A 15,402-nucleotide genomic window follows, 5' to 3' on the forward strand; every position below is an offset into this window, starting at 1 on the left:
AATGTAAATTAAGTTGTTATTGTAATTATTGTTATTACACTGCACCTTGAAGTAGATACTCTATACAGGAAGAACAAATGATAATTGCTCTGTGTTTCATGCGGTGACTGACTGACTCACCATTGAGCTGTGTGATGATGCCGTTGAGGCGCCAGACCATCTCACTCCTCTTCAGCTTCTCCTGACGTCCGACCAGCAGCAGGTTCACCAGGAAGAGGAGAAGAAGGGCTGCAGCATTCAACAGCTCTATACCAGAACTGTGGAGGTGGAAAGGAGAACAGCAGTGAAATGTGTGACAAATTAGACAGAAAATCAAGAATTCAGTCTTCGGCAGGTCCAGCACACAGATAAAATGAGTCCAAAGTAAAGTTACACAAGAGACTATTTCTGACAGGAATTTAACTGATGCCCTCTGAGAAACTAGAAAGGCTCAATTCCAGCTTCATGGAAAAGTGCCTCAGTAGTGCCGTTCCATAAAAGTGGTGACATCTAAGACCTTAACAACTTTCAAACTTCCTTTTTTAGCAAATCTCCAAGAATCTTGAGATGAGATCACTGAACATACCACAGCCATAACAGTCTGGTTTTCACCAGGACACAGCACAGTAACAGCCACTGCTTCAGCCTTTGATAACATTCTCCTCCCTGGATAAAAAGCAGTCCTGTGCTCACTGACCTCTCAAAAGCATTCAACACCACTGATCATAAACTCCTGCTCCACAAACTTCAGTCTATAGGTCTCCATGACGTCCCACTTGACTGGTTCCACTCATACCTGGCAGAAAGGACTCAGGCTGTTGTTGCTGACGGTTCTCACTCAAGTCCTCTCATCATTAGAAAGGGGGTGCCACAGGGGTCTGTCCCTCACACCCACTCTAACGTTGGCAGAACTGGGTTCATGTATGTAGGCCCTCAAACTGGAGTCACTCATCACCATTAGAGAATTTAAAACCTTATTACCTGAAGTCTATGCTGATTTCTTGTAACTGCTTCAGGTCACCACTCTTTATTTCTTCTTTTTGTTTAATCTGTATTGTGTAAATGTCTGTTGTGTGTTTTGTTCTGTGTGTTTTGTGAATGTTGCTTATTCTCAGGTCTCTCTTGAGAAAGAGATCTCAATCTCAATGAGACTGCCTGACTAAATAAAGATTTAAATGGTGGTGGGGAAACTGTGGACAGGGTGATTGTCTAATCATAGGAAAACAGCAGCAGCTCAAAATGAATGAAATGAAACTTTTTCCATGTTAAAAAACCAGAATGACTGCACATACAGTATCATAGATGTTCCGGAACAGGGCAGTTGAGCTAGGAGAGGGCACCTACCTGCCCTTTGGCTGGCTGCCATGGCAACAGATGAGTCCCAGCACAACTAGTAGAGTGAGGGCAGCTCCAGGCCAATGGAGACAGGAGTGACGGTTGCCATGGTAAAGAAAGCTATTCAGCCACTGTTCCTATGAAAAAATGACAGAACAAGGCATTAGAAAAACAATGTGCAGTGGGTTATGGAAGGCATTTATAGACAGATTTATCTAAAAACCAAGTGAAGAGGATAAAGGCTGCGTTGAACACTGCTAACTTACTGTGTGTCTGGTTCTTGTGTTTTCACACATATGAGGACTATATATGGTCATTAGGATAGAAATGTGTTATGTGTACCTGTGCAGAGGCTTGTCTGCGCGCAGCCCTCTGGTGCTGCTCCAGCAGGCTGCTGAGCTGGTCCCGGAGCTTCACTAGAGCCTGGCTGGTCGACAGGCCTAGAGTCACAGCATCCTCCTGCAACATGAGCAATAACCCTTTCATACTGTGGCCGATTCTTGACCCAAGAAGAGGCATGAAGAACAATAATATGTTGCTAAATACAATTATCATGACTTCCAGACGTAATCATTTGAAGACTCAATCCCATTCATTTGTAATAATTATTTCCATATATTCATTGCTGTGTCTGTGTTCGGGGATTCTGAACCAAACTTGGTGGGCTTGTACATCTCTCCAAGACCTACTAAACAGCCTGTGGGTGCGAAGGCGTAAACCTGACAGGAAGTCTGAGGACGTTCATCCAATCCACCTCAGACTTGGCCAGCCTGTGGTCGAGAACCTAATAATGAAACCCTATCAAAGGTCTGTGCCAAACTCAAACGGCGTGGACGTGGCGGGGCCTCAACTTTCTGTGTCTCGCCATGAAACAGGAATTGCGCTGTAACTGTAAAATCTGCCCCAAACTTCCCACATTTGATGAGAGTCCCACCCTGAACAGATCTATATGACAATATTCACTGATACTCATAGCGCCTCCTAGTGGCAATAGGAAATGTCATGTTTTACTCTGTGACCTCTACAGACAAGATGAATGACCAGATCCACTCAAAAATGCTGTCAGAATAGCCTTAAGAATTTCGATCACAAATTGTCGAACTCCTCCGAGGAGGTTAATCAGATCCACCTCAAACTTGGTCATGGCCGTGGCCGTGCCATCGAATTTCCCAAACAGGAAGTTGCTGTAGAATGGCCAGGCATGGTTGAAACTTCACCAAACTTGGCACACACATCCAGAGGCCTACAATGTGTAATCTGATATGGTTTATGGGTTTGGGTGTGTCAAATCGGCTCAACTGCCCCCCCTTCTTCACTTCAAAGAAGCAGCCCCCACACTACATGTCCTACACCCAACAGGAAAGGTTGAATTAAGTGTCTAAAAAGAGGATCCATGCCTGTATGAAATCCTCCAAGCAGATTAACTACACTGACCTCAATAATGGTTATTTTAACCTTTAAATCCTTCACAATTTCTCGGTCTCTCTCGGTCTCTGTGTGTGTGTGTGTGTGTGTGTCTCTCTCTCTCTCTCTCTCTCTCTCTCTCTCTCTCTCTTTGTCCAACCTCCACCCAACACGACAGAAAGCCCCCCCACCTCTGAGCCTGGGTCTGTGTGAGGTTTCTTCCTGTTAAAGGGGAGTTCTTCCTCCACTGTTTCCTAATATAATATCTGATGCTGCTCATGTGGGGATTCTTGAATCCTTAATGTTGAATTCCTGAATCGTTGGGTCTCTCTCTAATTAAAGAGTTTGGTCTAGACCTGCTCTTTATGGAAAGAGTCTTGAGGTAACGCTGTTATGAATTGGTGCTATATGAATAAAGATTGATTGATTGATTGACAGACAATGCTGCCTTTTGAATCTTTTTTGTTTCAGTGTAACGGTGTGGTTGTGGGAGGTGAGATTATAAATCATATTGCTTATAAAAGCCCTACATTTATTCTGCACTTACTTCATCGGCCACCAGAGGGCAGTACTGGCTCTCTAATGGATGTAAACCTCTGTGGAAGAGCTCTCAGCCTCATAAATGCCCACTGAAGCACTCTTATGCCTAATTTGCATAACATCACACAGTGTAATCTTCTCAATACCTGCTATTAATATTGTATAATTAAAAGTATTATAGTATAAGAGTATTATAATAAGACCTTCTATGACTCTGTTGTGGCATCAGCCATCTTATATGGAGTGGACTGCTGGGTGGGCAGCATCACAGCTGTGGACTTGAAGATACTGAACAAGTTCATCAAGAAGGCCAGCTCTGTCCTGGGTTGTCCCCTCGACCCAGTGGAGGTGGTGGGAGAGAGGAGGGTGATGGCAAAGCTGTCATCCATGAGACAGAATGACTCCCACCCCATGAAGGACACACTGACAGCACTGGAGAGCTCCTTCAGCGACACACTCCTCCACCCTCAGGTCCTTCCTTCTGGCAGCTGGCAGACTCTACAAGCAGCACTGCTCCCGGTACATGTGATACGTGTGATGTACATCTCAGTTCCATTACAAAAATTCAGGTCATGTTGGCCAAACTGTGGCAGCAAACCCGCAGCTGGAAACACACCACGCGGATGTGCGAGGGTCATTCATATGATTCATTATCATATTCCATTGTATTATACATATAATACATTTTTTCACTACAGCCCAGCAACACATAACAATAATAAATGTTAGTGGTATATCTAATTAAAGAGGCATGAAATGGATCGACCTATTAAAATTCATTCATTCATTGAAGTTTTCGTTAGCAATGACACATGGCCACGATGAGCTGATGAGCTGATAGCGGCTGTAGCTGCAGTACTGACACTGTCTGCTGCTTGTCAGATTGTGCCGACTGAAACGCCGCAAAACAGGGTTGTACAGCATTATGCCTAAAGCACCTACTGTCACAACAAGCAAACTCTTAGACTGTAGGCGTATATCATGTCCTCAAACATGCCCCGTTGAGAAACAAAGTCATAAAGACACTTGGAAGAAGCTAACAACTTCTGGTGAAGGTCAAACATGTGAAACTAGAATCTTGAAAACAGCAGCAACGTAAAACTGATGTGAAAACACTCTTTTCATACTAATAAGTCTTCAGTGGAGTTTTTTTTACCGCTGGTGCTGCTATGGAGCACTTTCTGTATGTGTGGTTCTCGGCACAGGAGGACACATGAGAAACGCAGTGATTAGGGCTGTCAAAATGACCGCTATATTGGAATACTGCACTATTGGTGGATGTCAAGCAACCACCACAACCACAATATTTCTGTTTTTAGCTACCAAATGCTGACTCACTGCTCGATACTGGGAGGCATACATCAAGAGTAGCACATTTGGCTACCGTTTGTCCTGACTTCAGTGGACCTGAACAGGCACATACAAGATATTCCAAATGATTTTATTCATTTGAAATATTATTTATAAGCTTGATATCATAGTACCTTACAAGCAGGGAAGCCTGGACATAAAATGCTGACGCTGACTATGTGAAGTTTGATGTTCTCCAACCCCACCCCTCAGACACAAGCCCACATTAACCCTACACAGGCAGGAAAAGGAAAACAATACAAATGCATACTACTTGAAATACATAGAAAGATCATCAATCTGGCATAATAGCTGTAACTAAACACACAATTATCCCATTCATCATTTTATCTATTAAATCACATCTGTGGAAAATACCCTCCCCAGAGTCCAAAAGGTCTTGATTCCAAAGTTGTTCAAAGAACAAGGAACAGAGACGGAGAAAAGACAGATAATGGTTATCGTGATTTACTATCAACATTATTATTTAGTCTCTACATCCATTTTTAACATGCTATGTTCAGTCAGTCCCTTGTGAAGCACTTTGAACTGCATTTGATTATTTGACAGATGCTTTATGAATAATGTTTGATAGATGTTTCCCTAATAAATGGCTTCAATGTTATATCAGTTATCCTTACTCAGTTGATTACTTGATTGGGGTTGTTTTTTCAACACAGGTCAATGTCCAACAAGCCTGTCACATCATTTCTCCATATTACGCAGGTGCAGAACAGAAATAACCTACTGTTAATGAGAAAGCAACCATTCCCACCCCCATGGAACTCTGAGGTCGTGCATGTCTGCAAAGGTCTGAGCACACATGAGCGGAAAGCCATACACAAATATGAAAACTCACACACGCATATGTACACTAGGATCAGCTTCCTAGCTCTACATCCCACACAGCCATGCTATAAATATCTTCCCATTTCCCCAGAGTACCAAAGCCTCCACAAAAATGCTCCAAACATGCAGAGACACTATTAAAGCAGAGTGTGCTCTGGGAACACTCTAGATTAAACTTGGATGATCACCAACAAATCAAGAGCATTATGCAAAACCTACTACTGCACCAAAAGACTTGGCTCATCTACAGTATTGCTGACTGATACGATCACTTGCGCAATCAGGCAGAAAACAGTCTTGTTACATTTGTTTAGCCTTCAATGATGAAGATGTACTCCACTACAGACTGACAGAAATAAGCAAGCGACAACTTACACTGCTCTTCTTCCTGGAGCAGATCCCCTCTCTCATCTTCAACACCATGACGGCCTTGCTCTGCTCTGCTTCACTAAAATCTGTATCACTGCTGCTGGGCTACAAGGGCAGCATCTAACAACGGCCGGGCAACGTGACGACAGTCGGTACGTTTGTGAAACCTGTTCTCATGATGTGAATGAAGTCCTAACTGGAGAGAGAGCCTGCTCATGTCTACAGTCAGAAGAGAGCTGGAGATGCTGCAAAACCTCACCCAAATTTCCCTCGTCACTGGGCTGCAGACAACAGAGCCCAGCGTCAGTGCACGCTGCCAGCTGGACTTCAATTCAAAAACACAAAGTCTGGCTGCCTCTCTGGCATGGGCTGAACTCATTCAGTTCAACTTAGTTCAGCAGATGGCTGGGACACTAAGCAACAAAACCCCGACTATAGAGAGAGAAGGGGGGCTGACAGAGGCCAGACATAGTGGGGGTGAAAAAGAGGATCTTTTGATGAGACGAACAATACCAACCTGGCCTGTGTTACCCTGGGTAGGCTATTTTTTCACTCTTGCCAGCTTAGCATATTTTGCAGTAATGGTGGGATGTATACAGAAAAGCTACAGAGAGGTCTGGTTTTGGTAAATGAAAAGGGCTGGCTGATATGGTTTAAATCACAACCACAACATCACTATATTAATTCATATGAATTAAGATTAGAATTCAGCAATCATAGAGAAGTCTTAAAAGTGTTCAGATAAAACTCTGATTCACAGACAGTATGTCCTTGAGGATTTATTTGGTCGAATCTGTGATTACCACAAAGATTTTTTTGGATTTTTTTCGGCATTGACAAGGCCACATACATTAGTTTTTGCCAGGGGCGTTCGTAGTTGTCACTGAGTGACATTGGTACTGTGATATGAGTGGGCAGGCCACTTATGCATCTGTGATTTCAGCAGAAAAATGAAAAATGAATTTACTACCCAGTAGAGTAAAGGTAATAACTTCAAATTCTTTGTTTTATTTGACCAATAATTGGCTAAAAACCCACAGATATAGAAACTGATTGTAACACTTTTGCTTGAAAATGAATTTAACTGTTAAGGTTAACTAATTATCAGAACAACCAAATTCATGTAATTCAATGTAATTCAAATACATATGAAATGCTTAAAATGAACATCTAAGACTTCTTGTACATCCGTGCCTCCTTTGGAAGGAGGGTGGCTTCATGTCTCTGACTGTACTGAGTTAATGGTTAGAAAACAAGACGCAGCACACAGGTGGGATCACTGAGACACAGGAGGTACAAAGCTCTTCTTGGAGCCTGTTGAGCAACAGGTCATGTTTCCGTTCCCACACGCGCTGTGTTGACCTAGACGCACCCGGGTGTGAAATGCTGCCCCTCCTACACATCTATGTTTAACTAAAGAGGTTTGATCTATTGACTCTTCAAATGGGTTTAACTGGCATGGCTGAAAATAATCAATGGCAAAGACAATGAGTGTTCGTGTAAAAAAGTGATTATGGGACAGTTCTTAATACTTTGCTGCTTCAGATGTTACATTTTACTGAATGCATCATTAAAAGATGACCACTTTAAGTAGTGACTGTCAAGGTTTAGATGTGAGACGGAGCTGAACTTCTCTCAGGCGCAACACCATGAACACCTTTGAGGCGTGACTGTCAAAAACTGTGCTATTAGCACCACTTGAACAATTCCTTGCATGTCAGTTTTGAGCGTGTGCATACAGAACAGCCATAAACACTTAAGACCTAGTTTGTTTCAAGCATCGTCACCATAGTTGTATACTTTCACAGCTTTCAGTCATTTTTCCCTATGGAGTACCACACCAGCCTAATGCTAGGAGACAGTACAGCGTAACTAAGCACTCCCCTCAGGGCGGTGGAAATCTCTGGGACCCGATCTGTTCAGTAAACAACTCTCCACTTCAGGGACATTTAATAAGCATAGGCAGATGCTGAACCAAGCAAGCAAACTCACCTGCTTCTTAGCCTGCTGCTCCATGGCGACTACAACCACTCAACATGCTCTGCTCCTCAACCAGCCAACGCCACCCGGCAGAGCCCCGTCAGTGCCGCTCTGCAACGCTCAGATCCGGACCCCACACACCTCAGGCTCTCGGCCGGATCCCTCTCAGCCCGCTGCCTGCGGGAGCTCAAGTGGGTCAGAATCGGCTGGAGGGAGACGTAGAAGACAGGCGGGTGCAGCCTTGGTCCCCTACCTGGAGACACCTCCAGCCCTGCCTCTTCTGCCAGTGTGACTGGAGGCACACCTACGACTGCAGGGACCAGCAGAAAGAAGTAGGGAACTGTAGGACTGTATGTGGTTTCACAGGAGGATCAATCGTTGCTCGGGGGCAGCACAGCGGTCCTCTTCGTGGCAGTCATGTAGAGGTCTACGGATAAAAGACAGATCACACGATTCACTCAAACACGTCTAACTGGAGTGACACCTATATTGACCTACACTGAATTCCTCTATTGCAGTGTAGGGCAGGTTTATCCAGGACATTAGTTGTTAGATATCATCATGGGGGGCAGGCTTTACTATTACCACATCAGTTAAAGCTAGCTTCAAAGCTGCCATCTTGTGTGGTGGTGGGGCAACATCAAGAGCACCAAGGCCCTGAAACCACCCACACCAGGCTCACCACTCACTGACCACATTATCAGCCCCCCCCCCCAGCAAACTCCAGAGTCAGCAGTCTGCACTGGTAAAGAGTTGATAGCGCTCAGCCAAACAGAAGAGAGGAGAGCCGGACCACTGGGGGGGGGCGAGCCTGTCTGTCTGACATCACAGCCCACAACCTCCTCCTCTCCTCTGGGATGCTAGCTAAACCTCGGCTCACTTCACCTGGAATAATCCCCCAGTGTGTGGTGCCACAGCAGGCGTTTCCACACCTGACGAACAGCTATCCTGGCTACAGCACTGGGCCTCTTCACACCCGTCACTTCACGCGTGGGTGGAGAGCAGAACGTCCCACACAGGTCCACTACTAGCTAAAATTTAGCGAGCTAATCCTTGTTAGCCGAGCTCAATGACTTCCAATGGATGTCCGCCCCCCCCTCTGTGACACTGGACATACAAATAAGACCTAACACCAACTGTAGGGATTAGCTAAAAATTCAAATGTGGATATTATTTTAGATATTATTTTAAATGACTGGCCGACATGTGAAAATGTCACGTGCAAGTTAAGTTCATAATGTCCATGAATTAGATAGAACCATCAATCTGAGATGTGGCTTTCACTGTCAACACAATGTGTCACGTTAGTTAACGTACAGGTGCTAACTAGCTAAATCTTAAACTAGTTTAACAGTCTGTCTTCGCCGTCCCGTCGCCACCAGAAGACACTGTGTTTTAATCCGAAAATATGGCACTAAAAACGGCACCATTGTTGTCAACGCTGTGGAAATGACAGGAGCAGCACGGGCTGCCACAGAGAGCCACAGTGACAGTTCATGTAACGGGTTTCAGCATGTGTCTTTTCACTGACAACACACCGTCAGCCATGTTATTTCTTACGTGAAGTCCAACACAGCCAACTATACAGACAGTAAGATAAGGTTCATTTGCGCCATCGTCTCTGTACAGAGTGGCTGCCACCACAGTTAACGTCCCCTTCCCTTCATGTCAAAGGCAGATGCTAACAGAACAGACGCTTCGACCGAAATAAACACTATTGCAATGTTGGTGAAAGCACCACAGCCCGTCCATTTACGTTCCTAGTCTGCAGACTCACCGTTCGTTATTTCCAGGTCGTTGTCGATATCCTTAATATTGCGTTTTTCTTTCGATTACAAATGTACTTCCGAGCACTCGGTGCACCGCAGCAGCCATGTTGGGGAGTGTTCTGCCTGGAAAATGGAATTGTTTGTTGTGATTGGACGGCGCTACGGTGCTCTGTTCTCTGATTGGCTGAGACCAGGGCGAAGTTCTACTTTCTAATCTGCCTAAAGGATCTGTTTGGGGTCTGTGGGAAACCTCTGTTCTTCATATAGCCACCAGTGCACGAAGCCCGAAGACACTGGTAGTGATAATAGCCATTACAATAACTTAATAATAATAATACACTATTTATATTATGATTGCTATAACTACAACTAAATCCTAATATTCAGAGGCTGTCACACGCCATTCAGATAGTTATTCACCAGCTTTCATATTTACAGCTTTCACTGTGCCCTGTTTCCTGTGCTACCTGTTTGTCCCATTTGACTGGAATGCAGCACTGTTAGCAAATATGAAAAAATCTGAAAATAATCCTCTTAATCAGCGTCATTTCACTTTGGGGACATCATTCAGCTTTTATGGAAATAGCTGATCAGTCTGTAATGAGCGTTTTGAATAGAATGCTCTGTAAGGTTAATAATCCACTTTAACATAAAAACACTGCTAACAGGGGTGATTTTTCTGCATAATGAGAACTTTTAGTACTTTTAAGTTTATTCTGGAGGTAAATGTTTGTAATGATACATTTGTAATTTTAGCCTATGTAATTTATTCACATTCATATTGCTAATTTTACTCAGGTACAGGGTCTGAATACTTCCACCACTGCTTGTTTGTGATAATACTGCCCAAATCTGCTGCTGGGAAGGGGACACAGCATAAGTTAATGTATGCTAGACATGCAGCAGTGAGTTTTTAACCATTACACTGACAGCAAGTTAAATGTACACAAGTAAAACAAAGGAAAGGAAAGTATAACTTTAAAGTCTGTGTCTGCTCTGCAAAAACCCTGAAACTAAAGAGAGAGACAGAAATCTCTGCAAATAATTCTATTACCCTTGATACTCACAATTTGACAACATTTGATACCTACCCTCACTGGACGCTTGCCTAACATGGCTTGGATCGAGCACATCTACTTAAAACTGTGGAATGTGCTCCAGGCCTCATATTCAACATGTATGCATTCTGGTTGAATATAAACTTTCCATCCATTTGCTCCGGGTCTGTTTATCATGGTTTGGACTTGGGGCCTCAGATCCAGTGAAGGGAAATTGTGTATGACCCCGTCTCATCGAGTGTCTCCATTTACTGTTTCAACATGCTCCAATGCACAGAGTCCCGACCTCAACCCCGTCCAACACCACTGGGATGAGCTGGAGAACCAACAGTGAGTCAGGCCTTGTTGTCCGCTGTCAGTGATGGACCTCATAGATGCTCTTGTGTCTGAAAGGGAGCAAAATTCTGCAGCTAAGTGGAAGGCCTGAAACCAGAGGACTGGGGGGCAATCTGGAATGGCATTCAGTAATTACAGTCGGGTGTAATGTTTGCATGTCCACGCTTACGGCCATACCATCCTGAACACACCCGATCTTGTCCGATCTCAGAAGCTCAGGCTGGTTAGTACTTGGATGGAAGACTGCCTGCCTAAGCTGTTTCAGGGGCGGCTGTGGCTCGTCCCTCAATCGGAAGGTTCAGTCCCCAGCTCCTAAGAGTCAGCATGTCGAAGTGTCCTTGGGCAAGACACTGAACCCCAACTTGCTCCTTAAGCATAGCTTCAGTGCGTGAAAGAATAGTGTCCTCCAGCTTAGATTCCTCCAGAATGAATGATGTGTGAGTGGGTGAATGAGGATGTGATGTTAAAGAGCTTCGAGTGGTTGAAATGACCAGGAGGGTGCTTTACAGTGTGAGCAGGAAGAATGAGTACAGCAAGAAAAACCTGTTTCAATGTCCATTTGGGCACCGGACTACTGTTTTACAACCTATAATATAATAAAAATATCCTATGAAGTATAGCTTACCCAAATGCCAGTTTTATAGGTAAAGGTGCCTTTGCCATCCTGTGGGGGAAAAAAAAGGCTACTCTGTGTTAAGTTGACCTGCTCAAGACCAAGAACTGAACTTCTCAAAAAATTCTCAACTAATTCTGACTTGAATATGACAGCATCCGCTAGTACACCAATAATGAATAAATAGCAAACAAATAATATCAATAGAAATGTTTTAAATAGTAGATCAGAGAATTTGAATTTGTCATCTCAGAGACATTGTAATAGCTGCAGACACTTGGTTTATATCCTACATCTGAAGGAAATAGTTTACAATTACTCTTGGTAATCTAACATTATCTACTGCCTCTCTGAACTGTGGAGTACCTCAAGGCTCTGACCCTCTTCTATTTTGTATGGTTGATCTATTTATTCAGGCACAATTTAAAGATGTGTGTACAACTTTTATATTGAGTTTTTACTTGGATATTATGCTTTGCAGAACTATTTTGAATAAGATAACTAAAAAATCTGTTTTTTGCTTTGATTTTTGGGCTAATATTCCCTAATATAGTGTATACAAGTCTTTATTCACCCACAAACACACATTGTGAAACTCCCATTAATCTGCATTTTCTTCTGGTTTTCTTAAAATTCAATTAAACTTTGCACCAAAATTGTACAGAACACACACCTTGTCTTAAAGGGGAACTTTTTGCAGCACTGGACTCTTTTCATTCATCACAGAGGCTTTTCTTCTTTCACTTGTGTCTCTCTAAGCATGGAGGCTCTGCTGAAGAGAGACAATCTAGTCATCTCTCTTTTTTATGTTCGGGGGGGGGGCGGGGGTCTGAATTCTTCTTCTCTTAGTCCAGTCTTCTCTTCTGGAGAACTTCCTGTTAACTCCTTCAGTGATGGACCGCTTCTTCCGCGTGGTCTTCTTTCCATCCAGCAGCTGCCGCCTGTCACTTTCCCAAGATGCCCTCAACTTTCCTTGAGTGTGTATGAATGAATACATTCATTTAGTGCTATATAAAGAGTTCATAAATGGCTTATAACAAACTATAATGTGGTGCAAGCTGTTAGAAGTAAATTTTTTTATTAATTAAGAATCTGTAACTGGTGTATCACCAGTTCATTTTTAATTAAAAAAAATGATATAGCTGTAATCATGCAAATCCTTCCAGTATGTTATCAAATATGTATTTACGATATAGGCATGCAGAAATCATTCACAGCTGGTTTAAAACTGCTTAGAGATATGTTCAAAGCTCATGAGGATAAGTTGAGCTTCAAGGTTCATTCTTGAGAATGGAAACAATAATTTGACAAGAAAACTTCCACTTACATTGCAGTACTGTATGAGGTCTCAGCCATATCTCATGAATGAATCTGAACTGTCAGTATTCAAGATCTCTGGTTCTGCTGCACCTAAAGCTATTGTATTGGCAAAATGTAGAAACTGTCAGCTGTGCTCAATGAACAACTCAAACAAGAACAATTTAAATAGCTCAACACAACTAATGTCACAGATGGTTTCTCCAAATTCAACACACTTTTAATGACCACCGCAGTCTGAAAATGATCCATCCCCCTGAATAGAACCCCTCATAAGAGCACTCATTTACAAAGCAGGTGTTGTCTCAAGCACATCTGCTGCAACCAATCAAGGGCCTCATTGGTTGTTTCAGATGTGCTTGAGCTAGAACACATCAAATACCTGGACTGGCTGGGGGTTTGTTCACAGTGATGTTAGTTACATGTTAGAAACATGGGTAAGTCAAGAGAATTATCCAAAAAGTTAAGAGAGGAGATCACTGCCCTGCACAAACAAGGAAAATGATACAAAAAGACAGCAAAGGCACTGAATGTTCCCAGAGATACTGTTGGAAACATAGTTCACAAGTTCAGAGCCAAAGGAACTCTGGCTGCACTACCTGGATGTGACAGAAAGAGGAAGATATCAATAGCTGCCACCAGATTTCTGAGGAGGCAGGAGGACAAAAACCCTGGAGTGACTAAAAGACCTGCAGTAAGACTTGGTGGCAGCAGGCACTGAGGTTTCAGCTCCTACAGTAAGGAGCAGACTAAACACTGAAGGCCTCCATGACCAAACTCCTGGACGTACACCCTACTGACCCAAAAGCACAAGACAAGTCAGCTCCAGTATCCTCAAAACCATATAAATAAGCCACAGAAGTTTGGGGATTCTGCTCTGTGGAGCAATGAAACAAAACTGGAACTTTTCAGGTCTATGGATCAGCAATATGTCTAAAGGAGGAGGAAGAATGAGGCAGACCCTGAAAAGAACCCCCTGCCTACAGTGAAGCATGGTGGAGGCTCAGTGATGTTCTGGAGCTGCTTTGCTTCTTCTGGCTCTGGAAACCTGCAGCGTTTGGAGAGTAAGATGGATTCAATCAAGTAGCAGGAAATCCAGGAGAAAACATCAGGCCGTCTGTGAGGAAGCTGAAGCTTGGACGTCACTGGACCTTCCAACAGGACAATGATCCCAAGCTTCCCTCAAAGTCCACTAAGGCTGGGCTTCAGAAAAAGACACACCGTCACAGTCTTGAACTTGAATCCCACAAAAAATCTGTGGTGGGATTTGAAGGAGGAGGTTGCAGCACACAAACCCAAGAACATCAGAGAGCTGGAGGCTGTTGTCCATGAGGAATGGGCTGAGGTTCCTCAGGAACGCTGTCAGAACCTGGTGTCTGGATATGAATCACATTTGCAGCAGGTCATTGCAGCAAAGGGTGCTTTACTAAGTACTAAAGACGCTTGTTAAGAAGGGGTTGAATCATTTTGAGACTGCAGTGGTCATTAAAAGTGGTATATTGTGGTGAATGTGGAGAAACCACCTGTGATAATATTGGTATGACCTATTTCAGTAGTTCTTGTTTGAGTTGTTCATTGAACACAGCTGAAAGTTTGTAATTTTGCTAATACACATAATTTGCAATGAGGGCTGAATGATTTTAAGTGCAGCTGTACTTTAATCCTTTTTTCGATCATTTGATCCCTGTCAGGTGCATTGTGGGTCAGACTGCTGTGTAAGTGAAATATATCACTGTACTCTGCTCTTATTATTAACATTCAGCAGATCATTCTTAGGAAACCTTGCTATTCATTCTTTTCTGTGACAATGCTACTAATGGCCCAAATGGGGACATGCAAATGTTTACACAAAGTCCCTAATAAACAGATTAGACGTTTTAAAAGTCCCCTGAGGAATGTTGACTGGATCCAAGCTGAGGCCTGGATCCAAGGTTCGGCTTTTCTTTTCAAGTAGTAGCAGGGATTTATTTGGAGAACATTTATTTATCTATTTTATTTATCTAACAGAAATCTTTCTTTATGGATATTATTTTTAATTGAGGAAGCTTTCATGAAAAAAATGAATAAACCCATGAAAATGAATGAACATGTTTTTTAATGCTTATAAATTATTCACAGATATTAGACGACATCATTACCTTAACTTCCAACGATCATGAATAAACTTTACATTTCAACAAGTGTCTCGTAGAATTTGAATGCACAAAATGAAACATTTCGAAGCACTGATTTATTCATTCAGTAAGTGGTGAATCATTCATGTCTGTTCTTCGATCAGAGTAGTACACGTGTCAGCATCATTTCCTCTCAGACTGGAGAGAATATCAGCTTCGTGTGTCCATATTCATCTTTCTATTCAGCTCATTTCATCAAGGTGTGTGTGTGTGTGTGTGTGTGTGTGTGTGTGTGTGTGTCTACAGGCGAGATGAAATGGAGCTGCTGACTGGCGAATGGATCAGCTCCTCCATTATTATTGAAAGGATGTGGCACAACTCCTTAGCCT

At 43.0% G+C, this 15,402-nt stretch overlaps 2 protein-coding genes across 4 annotated transcripts in view; both read right to left on the reverse strand.

The window, feature by feature from the left end:
- Positions 1–9,676, reverse strand: part of tmem94 (transmembrane protein 94) — a 28,804-nt gene extending 19,128 nt beyond the window's left edge. The window contains exons 1-6 of one of the 3 annotated variants that reach the window (XM_070851658.1): positions 9,584–9,676; positions 8,060–8,233; positions 7,819–7,983; positions 1,657–1,773; positions 1,324–1,451; positions 121–257 (exon numbers count right to left, since the gene is read on the reverse strand). In XM_070851658.1, the coding sequence (XP_070707759.1) occupies positions 121–257; positions 1,324–1,451; positions 1,657–1,773; positions 7,819–7,842 (406 nt within the window). In that variant the 5' untranslated portion in view covers positions 7,843–7,983; positions 8,060–8,233; positions 9,584–9,676. Of the gene's footprint in view, positions 1–120; positions 258–1,323; positions 1,452–1,656; positions 1,774–7,818; positions 8,234–9,583 lie in introns of all 3 variants that reach the window. The other 2 variants (XM_070851659.1, XM_070851657.1) reach the window with 2 other exon arrangements.
- A 5,282-nt stretch (positions 9,677–14,958) lies between these two features.
- myo15b (myosin XVB) overlaps positions 14,959–15,402 on the reverse strand; it is a 45,309-nt gene continuing 44,865 nt past the window's right edge. Inside the window, exon 68 of the mRNA XM_070851944.1 lies at positions 14,959–15,400. Within this exon, the coding sequence (XP_070708045.1) occupies positions 15,314–15,400 (87 nt within the window). The 3' untranslated portion in view covers positions 14,959–15,313. The remainder of the gene's footprint in view (positions 15,401–15,402) is intronic.

Source organism: Pempheris klunzingeri, chromosome 20, assembly GCF_042242105.1.
Source record: "Pempheris klunzingeri isolate RE-2024b chromosome 20, fPemKlu1.hap1, whole genome shotgun sequence".
Taxonomy (NCBI): domain Eukaryota; kingdom Metazoa; phylum Chordata; class Actinopteri; order Acropomatiformes; family Pempheridae; genus Pempheris; species Pempheris klunzingeri.